Raw genomic sequence first — 21270 nt, forward strand, 5'->3', positions numbered from 1 at the left:
ACATTTAGTACCTTTTAAATAAACATTATTATTTCCAGTTCTATTTAATCTAGATTCGATGGATTTGAATGTATTCCTTGTTATTTTGGTTGGGGTATTTTTGGTGCTATATTTGTTTTTGAATTGTGCCTTGTATCTAACTAAATGTGATTTCATTTGTTTAAGGGTTTTCCTATACCTAAAATTAGAGATCTCTCAAAAAAGTACAAACCACTTTATGAAACAACGTCAATTTGTTTACTTTGTTATTAAGTGCAATGCAAAGATAATTCTCAGAAATGGTTTATTTATTACAGTGTACTATCACATACACAGATATATCTACAGTGAAAATTTATAATACTACCAAATTAAAAAAAGCTTCTGTAATATCTTAATATAAAAGTATGAATAATATTTGGCTATTATCAACATTTTAAGTTTTGTTGTTGGTCAGTTTTCTCAATTTTTACATTTTAATGACTTGCAATTCTTATTTTCAAAGTTCAATCCAAACTAATTTCATATGAAAATGATAGTCAACCATTTATTACTTTTATGGCTTACTAATATTTTAGAAAATTTTATTATGGGCTTCTATCGTATTTGTTTATACTCCAGATCTAACTTGACTTGTTCAGAAATTTTAATATATTAAGATGATACTTATTGGTAATTAATATGATTCCTTGTTTGTGTAAGAGAACTACAGTTTGCCACTTTCTTACCGCCAGCCCACTGAAAAAAAGAATACTATTAAATCCAAAGCTTTGCTGTACATATCTATCTGGGATTTATCTATTTACACCCCCCCCCCCCCTCTATAGGCATGATCCTTGTATGATTAGACACACACTGTTGGAAGCGAAGCATCTCTAAACTATATATTGATTTCACTCATAGATAACCCCTTTAACCTTTTTTTGTTGATAAGTGTGAAAAATTCTAGCACCTCTGGAAGACTTCAAATCTGCTAAGCCCTATCAATGCGGAGTATTTTTTCTTGCGGAGCTTTCTTATCCCTTACTTAACTTAAGCCTCATAATTTGTTTATGCGATATAAAAATATAGTAAAAAAATACTATTAGTTTTAGTAGCAAAGGACTAGTTTGTTAAAATGGGATTAACTTTTAAAAGCACTTCAAAGATTTGACTAAACAGTATCGGAATTAAATATATTAAATATGAATAAATAATAACAAACACTAATTAACTGAATATCATCCTTGGAAATTAAGTTAAGTAACAGCCAACAAACAACCAACTACAATTTTTTGTTACATTTTTGTCAAGACGACAGCAAGTAGGCACGAATCTATTTAATTTAATGTCGCTGGCTTATTTAATTTAATGTCGCTGGCTTCACTTAGTGTCGTTAAACTTACATTTAAAATTTGATGAGGGGTAAATTAATTACTTAACTCTACTTTATACGAAACTTAAAAACACCTTTCAAACCTTTTGCATTTTTAAATACACTTCATTGAATGTGTTATGTATTCATATATAGCTCGCATTTGACCTTCCCAAAGTGTTTGATGTAATGTTTAGTTTTCATTCAAATGTAAAATTTATCAAAGAAATGGCATTGACAAAGAAATTTCTTCTGTAAAACGTTTAAAGGATATAATATGTTACACCTTAATTTCTAAATTTAAGACATTTTCAAAAGCGATAAATCAGCATTGTTCAAGAAAGTATTAATACATTGACACAAAGTGTATTAAGAGGAGCCCTGCTATATAAAAAAATATTTAAAAAAAAACCATGATAGATTTTCAAAAATATTATTGCATTATTGAGTAATGAGTAGCAACCCTTCAAAATTATTATTGTACTTTTCATTCTTTATATTAAAGTGATCTTTACAGCTTTTGATCATTTTTACTATAATATTGGAATATTTCTTTTTTGCTATGTAACTTCTCTTTTTAGTCGATTCTCTCATTAAGAAGCCGCCTCTGAATTGAAATAAAATACAAAGAAATGCCCTTCACCTTTTCTCTTTGATCACCTTCCACTTCATATTTTCATAACAAAGGAAAACAACCATTTTCGTTGTATGGAACAATAAGTAAACAGTATTTTTCATAAAACTAACAGTTTTTGTTTACCTTCTTGGCAGCTGAAAGTAAGCGACGTGCAAGCCATATGGCAGCACACTCGCGAATTACGCACAGCTCCCGAGCTCTGTCTATTTTTTTACACTAGCGGTTGTTCTCCTAGTATCTAGTGGCGCTGTATTCAAAGGAGTAAGTAAATTATAAAAAAAGCCGAAAATCAACCTTAGATATAAAAATCAAATATCCTCAAATCATCCAGGGACCTATAAAATTTCCCTATAATGGAGAACTCAATAGGTTCAGTAATTGTCAAAATCTTAAACTAGACGAAAAAATCTTAAACTAGACGAAAAAATCTTATTACTAGACATAAAAAAAGACCGCTATTAAAAACACACATTTTCCTAATTTCATAGCCCTTAATTATCTCATTTATATATTTTCATAGTATTATTTTCTTCTTTTAAATTTTAGACAAATTTCCAATGCTATTCCCAATTGCCTTTCTATTCACATATATTCTCTTCTTAGCACAATGGGTTAAAAGTGGGCAAAATTAAATAATAATAATAATTCCTATTTTTTTCACAGTCAGATAAAACTTGAATTAGATCTAGATTCATATATAATCCCTTCATAGAATAGAAATAGATAAGCTAATGCTTCATTTATATTTATGTAGTACTTGGGCGATCTTACGATGGAGCTGCCAGCAGGAGAGAGAAATCAGAATGACTGAGTGGCAGCCTACGAATAACCAAATGCTTGTAAGTTGTCACTCTCGTTACTACATTTACATGTATTCAGTAGGATGGCAATATAAAAAGTGACATTACTGCATTAGAAATTTATTGAAACCTAATATTAATGAAAAATTGAACTGATTTAATATGCTTTATTTTTGGCCTGGTTTATCCCATAGTGACTTGACTGAATTTGAATTCTGCTCATGAATAGAGATAATTACTTTTACCTTGAGAAAACCTGACACAGCTCTTATACATGGACTGGTTTTAGTACAAAAATATAGTTAAGCACAATATTCTACTTTAAAAGTAAAAACTATTAAGCAGTTTAAAAATAATTGTTAAATGACATGAAAAATAAAAATAGGATAAAAATAAAAATAGGAAGTAGTCATTTTTGGAAATTATACACGTCGCCAAAGTTTTAATGAATTAAATCTTTATTGGATGGTACAATTCGACCTTTTAACCATTAATTGTAATTTACAAAAGTGGCTATTTTACATATCAAAATTTTAGGTGGACATCAATCAATCGTTCATTGTCTTATTATCTCTGAGATCCCTGCAAAATATTAAGAAATTTTTTGAAAATTTGTTCCTTTCACTGAGACGCAGTCGATAACTTTAACTCACAAATACACACACACGCACAGAAATATGGTTGTCAGACAGATGGACATACATTCCAATAATATATCAAATAGGGCATAAGTAACCATCCAAATGGAAAATTAATTTACTAAATATGTGCAAGTAAAGTGTATATGTCAAACGTTAAGTTTAATAATTAGTAAAGAGAAGAAAACAAAGGATCATAAAAAAATGTAGAAAACAAAAAAATGTATTCTCCTATTCTAAAGAAGATTATTATGACTTCATTTTGTTAAGAAGCTGACAATATAAGTTAACACCTATACAATTTAGATATTTGTACTTTATAAAAATTTATCATAATATTAATGAATTTGAATTTTTGTCAACCTATTAAATCTAATCAATTTGTTCTTAAAGAAAACTCAATCATCTTTATTTTTCATTTATTACATGTTCTTTTTATTTTTCATTAGTTACTTTTTATCAAATCAACGTAAATGAATAAACTGTACATATTAGGAAATAGTGCTGAAATAATTTATATTCAAGTTAAAATAGTTGTGTAGAATGTTAATCTTACAATATCATTTCTGCAACATTTAATTTTAGAACAGTTATTTTCAAGCAAAATCTCAAAAAATCTGTCTCTCAATCTTTTTGTTTAATAAAAATAATAAATTACTATATTCTATCCATCTCACATAACTCCTTGTTTTCATCCTTCAATATCGTTTCTATATTAGTAAGTTTTAAAAATCAAAATTTGACTACGAGAATTCAATAAACTTAAATTTGAGAATTCCTGTGACAGTCCTTTAAATTTGTACTATTGTAGAATAGACACTGAAGGTAGACACAGGAAAATTAAAATAATTTCCAGTTATTATAAAAACAAGGACGTGTTCGTTATTATTTAATTCGTAAAATAAACCATATTTTATTCTGAATTGATGCTATCCTCAATTTAAATATTTTATAAAAATTTTTATTTCTAAAACTAAAATAAAGTTGCCGTTGAAAAAATTTACTTCTTTTCCCTTTTTAAAATAAAATTTAAGAGACTAGATATAAAGCCGCTTTTAGCTTATTATTTATTGTATCATTAAATACTTTGTTGGGTTTCAAATTTTACCATATCATTTTTATCAAATAATTCTTTATAAAAAAAAGTTCATAATACAATGTTAATTAATCTAAGCTGTATAAAACATAAAGTTTATATTATGACGACTAGACGACAGGCCTAAAGTTAGATATAATTCAGTTACAAATATTCTATGGATTCAGGGATAGGACAATGGATGGTAAATGATCTTGAAGAAATGCCTTTGGTAACAACTATTTTTTTGGCATAAAGTGTTGTGAATCGATTAGATAAAATGATTTTCCCAAATGTTTCCTTATTTCCTGAAATATTCAATGTTAGACAATGATATGCTAGAGAATTTCAATATCCGTTCTGATGACCTAGTGATAAAATATCAAGTAGAGACAAACAAAATAATATTTCTGCAAACCACCCAATGCAGCAGGGAGTAAACATTCAAGTAAATAAGCCAAAAAAAATATTCTGATAAGGAATTTTAGAGAAAGTAAACCATGTAAAAGATAAAAAAAAAGGATGACCAGTCTCATTATAAAAAAAATGACATTCATGTTTGGCAAGTTATTCATTCGAATCTCAATCCAACAACGCGTCTTTCATGAAAGATGTTAAAATTGTTCCTTACTACTGCTGAGTCAAATGCGCTACAATAAAAACTGAATTAGTAATCATGCACTTTATTACTAAAATTTGTTTACTTGACTTTTTTGAGGTACAAAGACGAGTTTTTCTAATATATAGGATATTTTTTAGGTATATCCTAATTTCAGATTTTTGTATCATATTAGGTTAAGTAATTGTAAAAACAGTAAATAATGAGCTGGAATCTTTATTCCTGATGGAAGTAAAGAATTGCAGCAATTTTGCATTATGATTATGCCGAAAATTGAGTCAACAAACACGGCTTTCAATAATCCAAACAAATTTACAATTCATAACTCAAATAATTCAGGATTTTCATTTATCTTTTAAATATTTTACTACATAGAAATTTTATTATAACCGTAACATTACAAAAAAATTTACAGATATAGTTTTGCCGTAGATTAAAATCAAATCAAAATTGAAGAGCCTTAGAGTAAAATTCTTTTTACTCAAAATTGAAGAAAATAGCAATGTGACTAAATTGCTTCTTAATGTTTTAATTAAAAATGAACTCTGAATTCATTTTTAAATATTTCCTAAATCATCTACTTTAGAAAGTAATAACTATTTTATGCATTATATGAAAATCAATAAACCTTCTTATATAACATTTTTTTACACAGTTATGCAATGTATAGAATACTCTTCTTAAAAATCATAACATAACGAATTATCATGTGATCATGAATTAACCAAAAAGATTACTCATATAGTCTATTAAATTTACCTTGAATTAATAGTAGCTACACTAGAGTATCAAACAAACCAATAAAGACAAACTTTTTACCATGTGATCAGGGTTTAACCAACTAGAAAACTAAAATCAACTATCCACTAAAATCTTACCTTACATTCACACTGGCTACACTGAAGCATCCAATCAGAGCTGCACTCCACCACAAGGAGCATAACCATCAATATCAAAGATTTGTCACTGCAGCAAGTGAAAGTTGGTGTGTATCAATTTTCAAGAGTTATTATTTTTTAAGTAATATTGCAAGATTGAACAATATATAAAGTTTTGATTTAGATTCTTGGCTAAAAAAAAATTACAAGGAAAAGACATTCATAAAACTCATTATCCCCTCACTAACCCAATATTATCCCCCAAAGACTTAATCATTTGTCCTGCCTTACACTTACACACTCTCTTCTTAGTTAGGGAATAAACGATGAGCTATCGTTCCATCATTTATTATATTGGGCAAACATATTCATTCCTTGCCATAGTTGTGATTAATAATACATTTCTTAGTGAGAATTACTTTAAAACTATTTTAGAAATAATTTTACTCCATCTAAATGCATGTATGCATATACCCTTTAGTAAATCATAATTGAGATATGCAACAATCTCTACAAGATAAAATGCTGGTCATGTAAGGAAAGTCAACAAGATATTTTTGCATTTTTAACACGCAAACCATGGTTTGGTGGTATACTAGAAATTACAATCTGTCTACAAGAAAAGTTTTCATATTGTAAATATGAATTTGTAAATTAGAAATGGTTCATTAGAATGTGTCTTACATACGTAAAATAAAGATAAGAAAAAAAAGCAAACATTTTTTTGTGAATTTAATAGATGCAAAGCAAAGAAGGCTGTACAACTGAAAAAAAAATAAGGTAACAAAATAAAAGAATATATGAGGAAAGATTTATAGGGTGCATTATTTGCCAAATGTACCACTTTTCTGCACTACCTCTCCGATTTTGTTAATACTCTATATTTTGGTCCGTTGGGTCATTCAAGGATGCTGGATGGCCAAAAAAAAGTTTCAGAGTCCCTGGATGTCTAGATATCTAGCTATCTATGAAGGTAGGTAACAAAAATGTAAAAAACACCCATTTTTTCACAATTTTAAAAATTAATTTTTTTATCAATCTTACATCCAATCTATACATTTTATACACCAAAATGATCGTTTATTCATGTAAAAAGCGCACATAATGCTATTTTGGCCAAAACTCTAATTTTACAGGGTGTCCATCAAAAAGTGTATTTTGGATATCTAGCGTAATACCCAAAATACCTGTCCAAAAAAAATCATTTTTTTTGGCTTAAATACTGTGTTTTATCTGTGTGCATATGTGGTATATAACGGTTCGGACCACCCGGGACTATAAGGTTGTCAAATTTCACTTTGGGACACCCTGTAAATGGGATTTTTGCGTCTGTAGAGCTAAAACTTGGTCCAAATTGGCTATTTTTTTCAAATTACTCTAATATGTGTCTTAGTATGTTTGGCCATAGTGTTTTCTGACCAGATCAATATTTTCATATTTTTTGGACACCCTGTATTTTCAAAAAAGGAGAAAAAAAATTTTCGTTTTTTTAAAATTTTTTTTTTCTATTTTGAAGTTACTTAAAACAGTCATATAGATACAGATTTTGACTAATAACAATAATATTTGCCTATTTTACAATTTTTTACACTTTTGGGACACCCTGTGCATGTTTTTGAAAAATGATGGTTTTTGCCCATTTTTTGGGGGAAGGAGTCATTTAAGGGCCATAAACTATTTCTTCATTTTTGTAGAACTTTTCAAGACACATCATTTGTTATTTATGCAAAAACCGAACCGTTTTGCCGTTATTCACTGCCAAAGGCGGATTTTTTACGTTTTTGCCGTTCCGGAGGTTGTAATGGGCATTTGTGGTAAGAAAACGTTGATTTATCAAGATCCCTCTTAAATACTTTTATTTAGGTAATTTAATTTACTAAATTTCATATTAAGTAAAATTTTTTGTGCAGCTAACCGTTTTTCGTCGAGATGGATTTCAATTGTTAAAACAAGAAAATTTAATTAAGTGAATATAACATAAATAATTGCTATAACATAAGTGATAAAAGAAACATAAATCATGTGCATTTGAAATTCCTTTTGACAAAAATCGGTTAGATATACAAAAAAATTTACTTCACATGAAATTTAGTAAAATAAAATGCCTAAATATAAGTATTTCACAGTTATCTTGATAAATCAACGTCTTCTTACCACAAATGCCCATTAGAACCTCGGGAACGGCAAAAAACGTAAAAAATTCTGCCTTTGGCGGTGAATAACGGCAAAACGGTTCGGTTTTTGCATACATAACAAATGATGTGTCTTGAAAAGTTCTACAAAAATGAAGAAATAGTCTATGGCCCTAAAACGACCCCTTCCCCCCCAAAAAAGGGCAAAAACCATCATTTTTCAAAAACATGCACAGGGTGTCCCAAAAGTGTAAAAAATTGTAAAATAGGCAAATATTATTGTTATTAGTCAAAATCTGTATCTATATGACAGTTTTAAGTAACTTAAAAATAGAGAAAAAAAATTTTTAAAAACTAAAAAAAATTTTTCTTTTTTTTTGAAAATACAGGGTGTCCAAAAAATATGAAATTATTGATCTGGTCAGAAAACACTATGGCCAAACATACTAAGACACATATTAGAGTAATTTGAAAAAAATAGCCAATTTGGACCAAGTTTTAGCTCTACAGACGCAAAAATCCCATTTACAGGGTGTCCCAAAGTGAAATTTGACAACCTTATAGTCCCGGGTGGTCCGAACCGTTATATACCACATATGCACACAGATAAAACACAGGATTTAAGTCAAAAAAAATCATTTTTTTCGGACAGGTATTTTGGGTATTATGCTAGATATCCAAAATACACTTTTTGTTGAACACCCTGTAAAATTAGAGTTTTGGCCAAAATAGCATTATGTGCGCTTTTTACATGAATAAACGATTATTTTGGTGTATAAAATGTATAGATTGGATGTAAGATTGATAAAAAAATTAATTTTTAAAATTGTGAAAAAATGGGTGTTTTTTACATTTTTGTTACCTACCTTCATAGATAGCTAGATATCTAGACATCCAGGGACTCTGAAACTTTTTTTTGGCCATCCAGCATCCTTGAATGACCCAACGGACCAAAATATAGAGTATTAACAAAATCGGAGAGGTAGTGCAGAAAAGTGGTACATTTGGCAAATAATGCACCATAGGATAAAGTTAGAGAAACTACCTATTGCGGTTACTGAGGGAGAGAACTATATATATAGCAGTTGGGAGGAAGATTTAGAAATACTTGACTTAATTGTGATCTAATCGAAGATAAATGGAATTTTTTCAGGTACTATAAAAGGCTGTTTATGACATAATGGCTGGCTGATAAACTTGTTCATATTTTAGTTATAATTATTTATTATCGATCTTAAGTAGGTAACGAATGGGATTAAAATAAAGAGAGGGTGAAGGTAAGATACGAGATATTGGTGTTGCTTGTCTATAGAGCATATCTTGCGCAATAAACATATTTTATTTTAATACAATTACGTACAAATGTTGTCATCTTCCCTCCTGTATAATAAAGATTTTGTTCTCCAATATGAATGTAAATTAATTTAAATGAATATATAGCAGGAAGGGATAGAGTATCAAGGAAAGGACAATGCAGTATTTTTCCAAAAAGTCATACAGGCAGAATTATACTGGGGACGTTAATGTAAGGAGGTTAGAGGTAAGGTTGTTCATAAAAATAAACAATAATTCCCCTTCAATCCCTGAGAGAGAAATTAATATTTAGAATGGGAGTCTTCACATCCAACTAACATCAAGAATAAAAGTAATACACATATTTAGTGTTTTAGCAGCCTTTTTAATTTGAATGTATCTAACTGATTTGATTCCCAATAAATTTAAAGCTTCCTAAAGATACTTGGTCGACTCTATTTCATTTTAAGAAAGGGTATATAGCTTGAACCCTATCAACAAAAAATTCCATCTTAAGATTTTTGAAAATTGAAATGGTTTCTTTTATAAGATAAATGAAACGGTCCAGGGGTTACCGAGATTTTATAGGAAATAAGATTAAACGTGCAACCTTTATGTTTTATAATTTATTTGAAGATTGAAACTTACTTTATTTCTGATAACTAGTATTGGATAAACTTAATTGTATTCTAGAAAACTAGGTTGAGAAATAGGGTGTGCTATAAGATTCGCCTGAAAGCCAACTACGTCAATTCAGCTAAAATCAGAAGAAGAAAAAATATATTTATAATGTTATTTTATCAAAAATATGTCTTTGTTTTAATGATTATTTATCATTTACATAGAGTAGTAAGGTTTTTATTTTCTGGATCGATTTCCTTTCTCTTTTATGGAAGCGCCATGTAAGTTTTAGGGCTATGGTTATTTTAAATTCAATGTGTCAGTGGTTATAATAGACAATTTGATTTTGCTGTTATTATTATTACAGGTTTTAATCTTTTGTTTTATTGGTTTCTTTTAAAAAGATCCTAGACACAATTACTCCTTGCTATTTTTGCGATTCTCTTAAACAGTGTTTTTGTTGTGTAAGTGATTTCACACTGAGAATTGAGACAATTTAGTTTCAAAGATTCACACAAAACTTCTCTACTATAGAAACAAAAATTTTTAAAATACCTTTTTAAAAGCGAAGCTTTTCTATAATTAGAAAATAAATCCGATTATTCTGATTTTTAGAATGCTGATTCCTTTAACAACAAAATACAATATTATAAGCGAAGCATCTCTATAATCAAGTCCAAAAATGTAAGCATGTCCTTAAACAATATCCAAGCATTATCTTAAACAATATCCTGTATTTTTCAACAGTTTTTCAACAAATTTACCTACAATCTTCAAATTTTACATTAATTAATTTATATTGTGTTTATTCATTTCTGAGTGTTAATGTCTGTTTGTCCTACCCTTTCAGAGCTTCGCTTTTATGGATGATGTCATCCTTGTTTTCTATATCTTTACAGGCTTGTAACGGTTTTACACCTATTTAGCCTCAGAGCTGAAGTTTGTACATCATTAGAACAGCTCATAAAATGGCCTAAAAACAATAAAAAAAACAATGAACGCTTATAGTGCAATACATTTTGTAGAGATCAATTCTACGCTAATTTTTCTCGAGCTTTGCGCCTTTTCTGCTTGCAAGTTTTTGTACGTTTGCCGTGCTTTTAAAATTGTAATTTCTAACTTTTTTTAACTATTCTACTTTTGCTGATTTTTAAAATTACTTTTTAAATGTACAATTGTTAAGGGTAAAAAAAATAGGAAAAAGCGACTAGGAATAAAAATAAACTATTTATCTTAAGAAGAGCATCTACTTTACGTATATCAAAACACTTTCTTGATTATTGGAGATTTAAGAAATTAAAAACAATCACTTAACTTATTACTAAGAAAATTGATTACAATAACATAGTTTTTTAGTCAATAACTGCAAAAAAATAAGTCGTGAATAATTTAGCAACAACGTCAAACACAAAATGTCATCAAAAAAGTAATTGATGCGCTACTTATGTTTCCTTTTTAAATGTCAGTTAGCTGTATGTATATTGTAATTTCTGTATTGCTATCATCAGAGTAAAAGTTCATATAAATCTGGAAAATTATTTCTATCTCTAGGAATAATGATAAATTTCACAGAATAAAAGGAAAATCATAATTCTATTGGCAAATACAGACAAATTACAGCTTTAGTGTAAATAGCATGATGGACAATATGTTTTTCCCTTTCTCCTATTAAAAAGTTTAAAAAGTGTGAGTGGTGAGATAATAATGAATAATTAATTAAGGATTCGCACCAACTTCAAACCTCATATTATTAGATCCACAGATATTTCAACTTGTGTACAGTTAGGGAGATTTCCTTTCTATTTTGTCTGAAAGAAATACCTCAATTTTAATGTATTCGGATTCATAACAAGTTAACAACTTTTTTTCTTCACTTTTAATGTACTTATTGAAAGCAAAGATTTTCTATTGTTAAGGTCGGTCCATCCGTGTGTAACAAATAGCTCTTATCGTTAATTTAGGCAGGTTAGAATTTTTATAATCTATTTGGCATGATGATTCCTGTAACCATTATATATTGGATAACAGCGAGTCAACTCTAAAATTATTTTCAGTACTGTAGAAAGACTTTATTTGTCTGATTTTGTTGAACTTCGCTTTTTTAAGATATTAATAAATAAACTGGTGTGGTGGGTACTTTATGGTTTATTTTCAAATTAAGGTAAATTGCCTGGTAACGGCCAATACTGGCCTCTTCCTGGGATTATTTACTGCACTCCTTCCTAAAAAGATTACATTGTGTTAATAATAATACAAATACTTTTATCTAAATATACAGGGTGGACTAAATAAAATACTGGAAAAGAATCTTACAATTCAAGTGTTAATGTAATATCAGTAAGATAGGTCGAACTCTATTTTCTACCATGACTCTAAAGAATTTATTGGAAATTAATCTCTTATGCGGATTTTTATTTATTAAAGTAAATGTTTATATGTAGTATTTATTATGAAATTTGACTCAAAATTTTGTTTAAAATATGTTAATTCATATATAGGTATTTTTAGATTGATATTGCACGGCTGGACCCTCAGATGTCAAAACTTTATTTTAGTGTTTGGCCAAAATGACTTAGCAATTGTATCTGTAAGTACGTCTAATAACACCCTTTGCTATTTTTAAAATCCTAGAAAATTTTTTTTGCAAGAAAATTGCATAAATTCGCAACCTTTTTTAGAACCACTACATAACTCGAGTTTTAAAACTTTTTATATAAAATCCTTTTTACAAAAAATATCAATAATTACTTAAAATTAAACCTGAAAGAAAAAAAATCTCATTACACGTGTTAATTTGCATGTTTTAGGTCTTTTTTTGAGGAAAGTATAACTTCCACATTTTTGACAATAATATATTTTTTTAACATTTCAAAGTAAAATATAATAAAACCTAAACGATTTTTCTTGAATTATCAGTTGAAAATTTCATCAAACATGCAATTTAAGTGATGAAAATTTAATAAAATCATTTTTTGAATGTTTAGAATTACCAATTTTCTCATTTAAAACAAAATGTTAACAAAATTTAAAAACATTCTAATATATAACTTTAAAAATCAATAACATTTTATAAAATGATGTTTTAAAAAATAAATCATTAAAAGGTATTAAAATGCATTTTAAGTTGCTTAAAATTAAAACGAGAATATCTTTTTACACTTTATTCTTTGTAATAGAGATTAATCGTCATTTGCTGAAAATGAAACATTTAATAAACTAATTGAATCTTTTTGTGACCATGTTTAAACTTTTTAATTTTTACACTAAGGTGTTTTTTAATGAAAATCTTTGTTGAATTCTCTTTTGCGACAAAAAAAGAAAGGGAATTTTTTACTATTTCTAGGTTATCTTATGTAATTTAAACTATATAATATGAAATAATTTTTAATTGTCTTTCTTTTGAGCCACAAAACACTGTAAAATGTAACATATATGCAAAAATAACAATTTTTTTAATGAATATTATAATATCCTTATATGACATTGCGTCAGAGCTTATTCTTTAGATCATATGTTCATGAAAAGTAGTCATAAACTTGGAGGGTTGCGCTATTTATTAGAATATTAAATAAACTTGAATGGTAAAAATATTAGCATAGCCTTTGTCAATTCAAATGCTTTAGGTATATTATTCGGAAAGTTAGTTAAAAAAGAGAGAATTTGCTGTGTATACTGTTGAAAGACTTTCAAAAATGTAAATTACAAAGCAATCCTAAAAGATCGGGTCGTAGGCGAGTCTTAGTCGGGGGTTTTCTGATAGCAAATATTGCGTTATTGGTATACAATGTAAAAAAAAAACATTTTAAAGAAATTCTTTAAATAAAACCCAACGTGTATTGGCAGTACAAACATCTTAATGCTAGCAGACATATGTTTATCAACATTTGCAGAAAACTATTTCCACAAGAAAAATTATTCAGGTTTCTACTTCACAATTTTAAATATTTCTTTCTGATAAAATGTTTGACATATATCGTATAATCATTTACCAAAAAAAATATTTTGATAATTTAGATTTTAGAGAAGATTAATCCTTTCAAAAAACTAAGACGACATTTTGCATCTTCTGTCATGACATTTTAGAAAAAATATAAAAAAACAAAATTTAGTATGAAAACTATTTTCATCGATTTTTCTGAAGGTATTATCGTATTCTGTGGCTTTGTTATTATCATTTACTTATATCGAAAGTGCCAAACATTGTACCCTAACTTATTCATTTAATAAAAAACCAGCCGTGATTGATTTAAAATTTTAATCGTCAAATACTTTGCTAAGTTCAAACTGCAACTAAATACATAAAATAACATTTCAGGATTCATCATAAGAAATATTTCTTTTAGATTTAACTAATCTAGTTTGTTTAAAAATTATCATTACATTATTTTAAAAATTTTTAAACGTTTATTGAAATTGCTTTACGTTTATCTTAATTTTTAGATGCTTAAATTTTACTAGTTTTCGCCACAGATATCCTGAATTATAATAGGTGCTTGCTTACATGTGAAGACCGGAGCACCGAAACCCCCCCCCCCGCTTAGTTTTGAAAAAAATCAAAAATAAGGGGGGAGGGGTAGTTTTTTAATGTCTGGAAAACGGCAAGGAGGAAAAAAGCAAGGCAAGGCAAAGACTTAACCCCCCTCTTAATTTTGAAGAAAATCAAAAATAAGGGGGGGTTAAGTCTTTGCCTTGCCTTGCTTTTTTCCTCCTTGCCTTTTCCAGACATTAAAAAACTACCCCCCCCCCCCTTATTTTTGATTTTTGTCAAAACTAAGCGGGGAGGGGGGGGTTTCGGTGCTCCAGTCTACCACATGTAAGCAAGTACCTTATAATAGTTATTAGATAAACAAGAAATAACATTTATTAAGTGCAAATATGTGACATTTACGCATCTACGGCCGTTTGTGGTTTTGTCATTTAAATGCTATACTCTGGAAAGAAACCATGTATTTGTGCAATGTAGATTTACAAGAAATGACAGTACAAGAGAGATCAGTGTAAAAAAGAAACCTTTAAACATCCACTATGTGCATTTTCTAACCGCTTGCATCTATTTTTATAGTTTTTACAAAATTCACATTCCACAATTCATCAAAAGTGAGGAATAGCTTTTTTCTAGCATGTGCCCTTCTTATGTACGTCCTAACAAGATTCTAAGCTTGTTAGAATCACTTGCATAATGATCCCATATAATGTGCGGTTTTAAGAGCATATTTTACTGACTTGTAAAAACACTGTCTATTTGCATTGCATAGCCGCAAGTAAGAAAATGCAGCGATTATGTCTTAAAATATACAAATGAGACGTGAAAGTATATAATAGGATTAGAATTATAACTATTATAACTACGCCATAAAAAGATTATCTTTATGATGATTTAAGCCCTAAAATGAACAAGTTCAAGCATATGCTCCAAGGAAGACTGGAATTTTTAATTTTACCAGACGTAGACATAAAGAAACAGCCTTATTAGATTAATAACATTTTTTATGATACTTGTTTTATTATGCGTTGTTGATTTTTATTTATTATGTATTTGTTTATATTTAAGGCAAAAAATGTAAGAATAGATAGTTTTACCTCAATAGAACAATTTTTAAATGTTTAAAAATCATCGATGAATAAATATAAAATTAGACTTTTATGTAGAAGTATGTGATCAAGTTGGTTTTGCAAAAAGAAGACCTTTTTCAAAAACTTGACAGGCTAATAATGGTCTAACAGCTTCCCATATAGTCCGAATATAATCACTACTGGCTTTGACAGGCCCAGGGAATGAGGTTAAAGGGAATCTGTATGGCCAGCCGTGAGCACCACAGCAATTTTATTTTATTTTAAAAAGACCTTCCGTATTAATCTTATACAGGCAGGCAAGCTGTGTTTTTGTCTGGGTGTACCGTGTCTCTAGTGGCGTAGCCGTAGTACTTAAATCTAATAGTAAAACCTGTCTATGTATATGATGGTAAATGTAAAGTATAGAATTGTCTGAGTAGCTTGAAGGATACCATAAATGTCCTAGTAAAGATATAGTAAAACCCTTTATTTAATATATAACAAGGATAAAATAGTTCAGTGTTTCCAATTCTTTCTTAAAAATAATTCAAATTTATTTATCTCTTTTGCTGTTTAAATATGATAATTGAAGCAACGACCTTCGTCCAACTTTTTGATAGTTTGCATTTGTACTTGATCTGTGCAACAATACTCATAGTTAACTACTTATTAATTACCTATTTCATGCTCCCAACACAAGGACACAGATAAAAAGATGGCGGTTTCCCTTATATAACAATTGGGTTAAAATGTGGGGGAAAAAGTACTTTTTTATACTGTAAGTAAGGTTATGTTCAGTGTAGGTATGACAAGCACCCGTAACTAAGGCTCAACACGTAACGCATCCGCTCGTCGTCGAGGAGGTGATAGGTTCGAATCTCTACCCTACACCGCTATAAAACTAAAGACGTTAAAAATGGTTCCTACTGCTGCTATGTCAGGTGCGCGATATAAACAATTTAAAGTAGGGGGAATGCCTTGGCCCATGAACAGACCAACCAGTCACAGTTAGGACTTTTCAGACAAAGGTCGTGCAATCAAAGATTTGGTTGTCTGCTGGATGTTACTTAACATAATATCCACCGGTTGGCGTCAGAGTATTACATCCCATTACAAAAGGATGATGCACTTGTGTTTTTTAAACGATCACTTGAAATCGAAAGAGAATTCCGCTCCAATTAGGTAATAGGCAATAATAGGTAAGAGCCCCGCAGGGGCTAGAAATATTTTTTGGTGGTCATGAAACAGAAAAATGTGTTAAAACAAAGTTAGGCGCAACTCATTCACTTGTACTGCACTGTACTGAACAAGTCGTATAATAAAAAATAATTAACGTTGACCATTGACAAACAATTTCTGATGGCACCTAAACTTGCTCGTAGAAAAAAAGACAAAAACATCAATAGAAACAAATCTCGAAAATCAGGCAGTCAGACATATTAACTTTTTCATTATTATTGTAGAGACAGGATGCTTTTAATATAAATGAAACATAATTTACTTACAAAATCTGTCGCCAATTGCTTACTATGGATAAATCAACAAATAAGATAGTTAAATAGTTTTAATATAAGAGCTATACGTCACGTACGAAAAGACATCACCTATATATAAAAAAAAATTATTTGAAAGAATCTACGTCCTTGATGAAAACTGTAATGGTAATGCAAACTGAAATAAAAAAGGAACTTTTTAATATTTTTATTTTATTTTATGCAGCTCTAAACTTTCCGTGTTAAAAATAAACTAGGCCAAATTATCTGGCGAACTTTCACAACTGCTAAAAGATTGTTTCTGTATTAGTTAGCATTATTTTACTTTATACATCATTAAAACGTTTTTGTATGTTTGATGTCATTTAGCTGACCATGATCATTTCCAAATTTTTTCATCGTGGCAACTCTTGCAAAAAAAATCTGTGGAAAATAAGATGCTTTTTAAATATTTTATGCAAGCATTTTTATGGTGGTTTTATTAAAATAATTATGATAATTTCAAAGGGTCATAAATGTTACTTTTTATAAAGTTGAAATTAGAATATTAGTAAATCAAATCTTAATCTTTACAATAAGTAATCTGATTATTAGGTGTTAGCATACATTCTTAGGATTGGAGGACACACAGAACAAATAGAAAAATTCTTGTATTTTATGCCTGTAACCCAACATAAAAACAATGGCTCATTTAAAAGCAAAACTTTCCTATAAAAAGTGTCTGTCCGTCTCTACGTCCACAATTAATAGGTCTTAAAATTAATTTAACCCTTAACAGTCGGGGCCCTTGCCTCACCTTAATCGATCGGGGGAGGGGGGGGGGCGTTCAACGCCCCCCCCCCATTATCTCAGTTCCTATTAGAGCTAGATGGCTAAATTATTTTGTGCAAGTCCCCTGTTTGAAAATGAATTTCCGACCTTTTATAAGTCAAAGTCAATTTTCGCTTCCTTCGCCTTGTTATTTAACAACCTTTGTTTTTAGGTCATTTTGTACTTAAAAATTTCAAACGGCTGTAATTTTCTTATTTTGAAGCTAGAAGAAAATTTTTATTTTAGAAAATGTTTATTTTTATGTAAAGTTTATATTAGAAATATCAAAACCAAAATTTCGGCGGCCGCAGCTGTACTTGGCAGCTGCCAGCCGCCGCAGTCGGCGGTCGGCGGGAAAACGGCGGCGGATTTTTATGAAATTGTAATACGTTATGTAGACATGTAAGAATAGCTAAAGTTTAAAATTTGACGTGTCTAAGTCAAAAATTGCGGGAGTCTTTTAAAGATTTCTGGAGACCTGCAGGATGTACTACTAAAGGATATTTTAGTATTTTGGTAAGATAAAATGCTTTGTTTTAGTAAAAAAAAATATTTTTGCTCTTTACCTGGATGACCCTGCCAGGTTTGCTGGCATCCTGTGCCCGCCAGGATGGAGATATTCAAAAAAAATTGGGTTTGGGCTCTTTATCTTTCACACACATAAAATGAGATAAAAAAAAACGGAAGGGGGGGCGTTCAACGCCCCCCTCCCCCCCCCCCACGACCGTTAATGGTTAAGCATGTTGAAAATTTCGTGTTAATTTAAAACATAGCATTATGATTTCTGTAACAGTTAGGTACAATTCAGAAAGCGTAGCAGCTTTATAATCGACACTAGAAAAAAAATGTGGATTCATAACTTTATACCGTTGTTTTAAAATTAATTTTTGAAATAGTGTTGCCTATAACAATATGGTACAATGCTTAAAATGTATATATGTCCTAAATAGTATCATGTATTTAAGCAATTCTGAAAATTTACAATTTATAATCTGCTTAAAAGTTCTGACATAGTTAATTTATTTGTATGTTCTACCTTCCATTTTTAGTAGCGAAGCTACTCTATAATTAACTTTGTCCGTCAGTCAGTCAGTCCGTAATACTATGGGGAAATGGGATTTACTCAGCTCCTATAAAAGATAAAAGGCTGAAAGCACAATCTTTATACTAAAGTAACAGGACGTTTGTCTGTTTGTCTGTCTGTTTGTCTGTGTCTGTACTAAAGGATGTCGCTAACCACTGAACTGATCGGGTTCTTCTTAACAGGGTATATTCTCATAGGTCCCAGGAAGGTTTTTAACTATTTTGGGGGAGGGTACCACCACCCTCCCAAGAGAAATCACAAAAAATCGGGTTTTTTTCGTTTCTTGATTTTAGAAAGAGAGTTCAACGCAAACATAAACGTCAAACGCAACATAGACATATTTTAAATATAAAAAAAACATTCAAAGTGCCACTAGAGGCCTCTAGGGGCGTAGCCGCTAGTAAACTATAAAACATCAATGGCGGTTAGACCAATTTTTGCAGGTTTTAGGCTATTTTTATATTTTTCTCCATATCTTTGGTGTTTATTATCCGATTTTCAAAATTTTTTCAGTTATAGATATCATAGTTAAATTTCCCGTCTATTAAAGGAAACAAACATGATGGTTCGACTGCCTTTTGCAGGCTATTTTTATATTTTTTAGATTTTTCTCCATATCTTTGATGTTTATGGTCCGATTTTCAAGATTTTTTCAGTTATATATATACAAATTAAATTTCCCGTCGTTTTAAGGAAACAAACATGGCGGTCAAACTGCCTTTTAGCAGGTTTTTGGCTATTTTTTATATGTTTTACATATTTCCCCATATCTTGTTTTGGTATTTACTTTGACTGTCGTCATCATACAAAATAAAACAAGGTTTCTTGTTTATTTTCTTCAATAAATCTATTCTTGATTTTTTAAAAATCACTTTAAATCTACTTCACATTCTTACATTCACATTCTACTTATCTAGTTTTACTTTCATAGATACTTTTCATATTACTTGTATTGGTTCTCATAAATCAGTATCAGAAAAAAAAATAATAAGTAAATTAAATTTTTTAAAATACTCACTTGTTTTAACTTTTTCAATGTCTAATATTATCACTATAAAACTTCTTTCTAATCAAACATTTTCAAAAATATCTTAAATAAATCATAATATAATAAGATACTAATTATGTTTTGATCCGGTAAAATAAAGTAATTGGATATCTTATTTTCTCTGTGTATATCTATTTATTTTATTTACTTGATTGAAACTTGCATGGGGCAAGTTGTAATGTAAACTATTGTAGAAGCCTTAGAAATAAAAGCTTTAAAACACGTTTAGCTGTTGCTTTAGGAAGAAAATGAACAAATTTAACAAAAAAAATATGAAAAATATCGATTAAACAAGGATAACAACATTCACAACAGCTTAACAATTCAAACCATCAGATAAACGTACATAAACAAAAATAGAGGATCAATGCACTCAATATTCAAACAAAATTACTATATAAATCAATCCCAAAATTATTGATTGATTAAATATATTGCAAAATAAGGTTATAAATGTTAATTTTTAAAATGAGAATACAGACTTGTTTAAAATGAATATATAGAATTTTTGTTATACACACCATATACCTCTCTGTTACAGGAATCATCATGTTAAGTTGAAAATCAAAAGGAAAACTCTGAAATGATAAACTTAGTGTAGAAGAACAAATAAATCATCATGTGAACTAGAATTGTAGAGCTTTGTTATTTCTAATAATGATATATTAGTAAATATGAGTGAGCACATAACTGCCTGAAAACCAAGTTAATTTACATAAAGCTCGCCAGTTTTACAGTAATGAACCACTTTTTTATGGGGATAAAATACCAGTTGTAAATTGTTTTACAAGCTTAGGAATATTCTAGATTTATTTTTTTGCAGAAGTAAACTTAAACAAAAACTTTAATAATTATAATTGGACCACAATGAGGTACCCTAAAACACAAGTTTCGGTAATAAAAATATGGAGGCAGGGGACATTGCACTAAAAATTACACCCAAAGTTTTATAAACTGACTAATTGTTGTCTCAAATACTTTGGATAAATTTTGTTTATTTTGTTTATTCAAACCAAGGCTAATGGCGTAGCAGCTTGTGATTAAAAACTGACTCATTGTTGACTCAAATAATTTGGGTAAATTTTGATTGGTTTATTCAAACCAAGGCTAATGGCGTAGCCGCTTGTGATTATAAAGAGTAATTAGAACATAAAACTGAAAATGTATAAAACACACTCAGACGAGTTCTATTGTACGTCAAACTTAATTTTGTGTCTTTTATTCTTCTATTGGGTAAAACTTTTGTTTATATAGGG

At 29.4% G+C, this 21270-nt stretch overlaps 1 protein-coding gene across 4 annotated transcripts in view; it reads right to left on the reverse strand.

Moving 5' to 3' along the window:
* LOC145319171 (uncharacterized) overlaps positions 1-20058 on the reverse strand; it is a 101264-nt gene extending 81206 nt beyond the window's left edge. For all 4 annotated transcript variants that reach the window (XM_080161081.1, XM_080161083.1, XM_080161082.1 and 1 more), the window contains exons 1-5: positions 19985-20058; positions 12197-12248; positions 11768-11834; positions 5981-6068; positions 668-717 (exon numbers count right to left, since the gene is read on the reverse strand). In XM_080161081.1, the coding sequence (XP_080017207.1) occupies positions 668-717; positions 5981-6068; positions 11768-11772 (143 nt within the window). In that variant the 5' untranslated portion in view covers positions 11773-11834; positions 12197-12248; positions 19985-20058. The remainder of the gene's footprint in view (positions 1-667; positions 718-5980; positions 6069-11767; positions 11835-12196; positions 12249-19984) is intronic.
* Positions 20059-21270: the final 1212 nt, after the last annotated feature.

Source organism: Acartia tonsa, chromosome 5 (genome assembly GCF_053477335.1).
Source record: "Acartia tonsa isolate MP-2025a chromosome 5, ASM5347733v1, whole genome shotgun sequence".
NCBI classification, from domain to species: Eukaryota; Metazoa; Arthropoda; class Copepoda; order Calanoida; family Acartiidae; genus Acartia; species Acartia tonsa.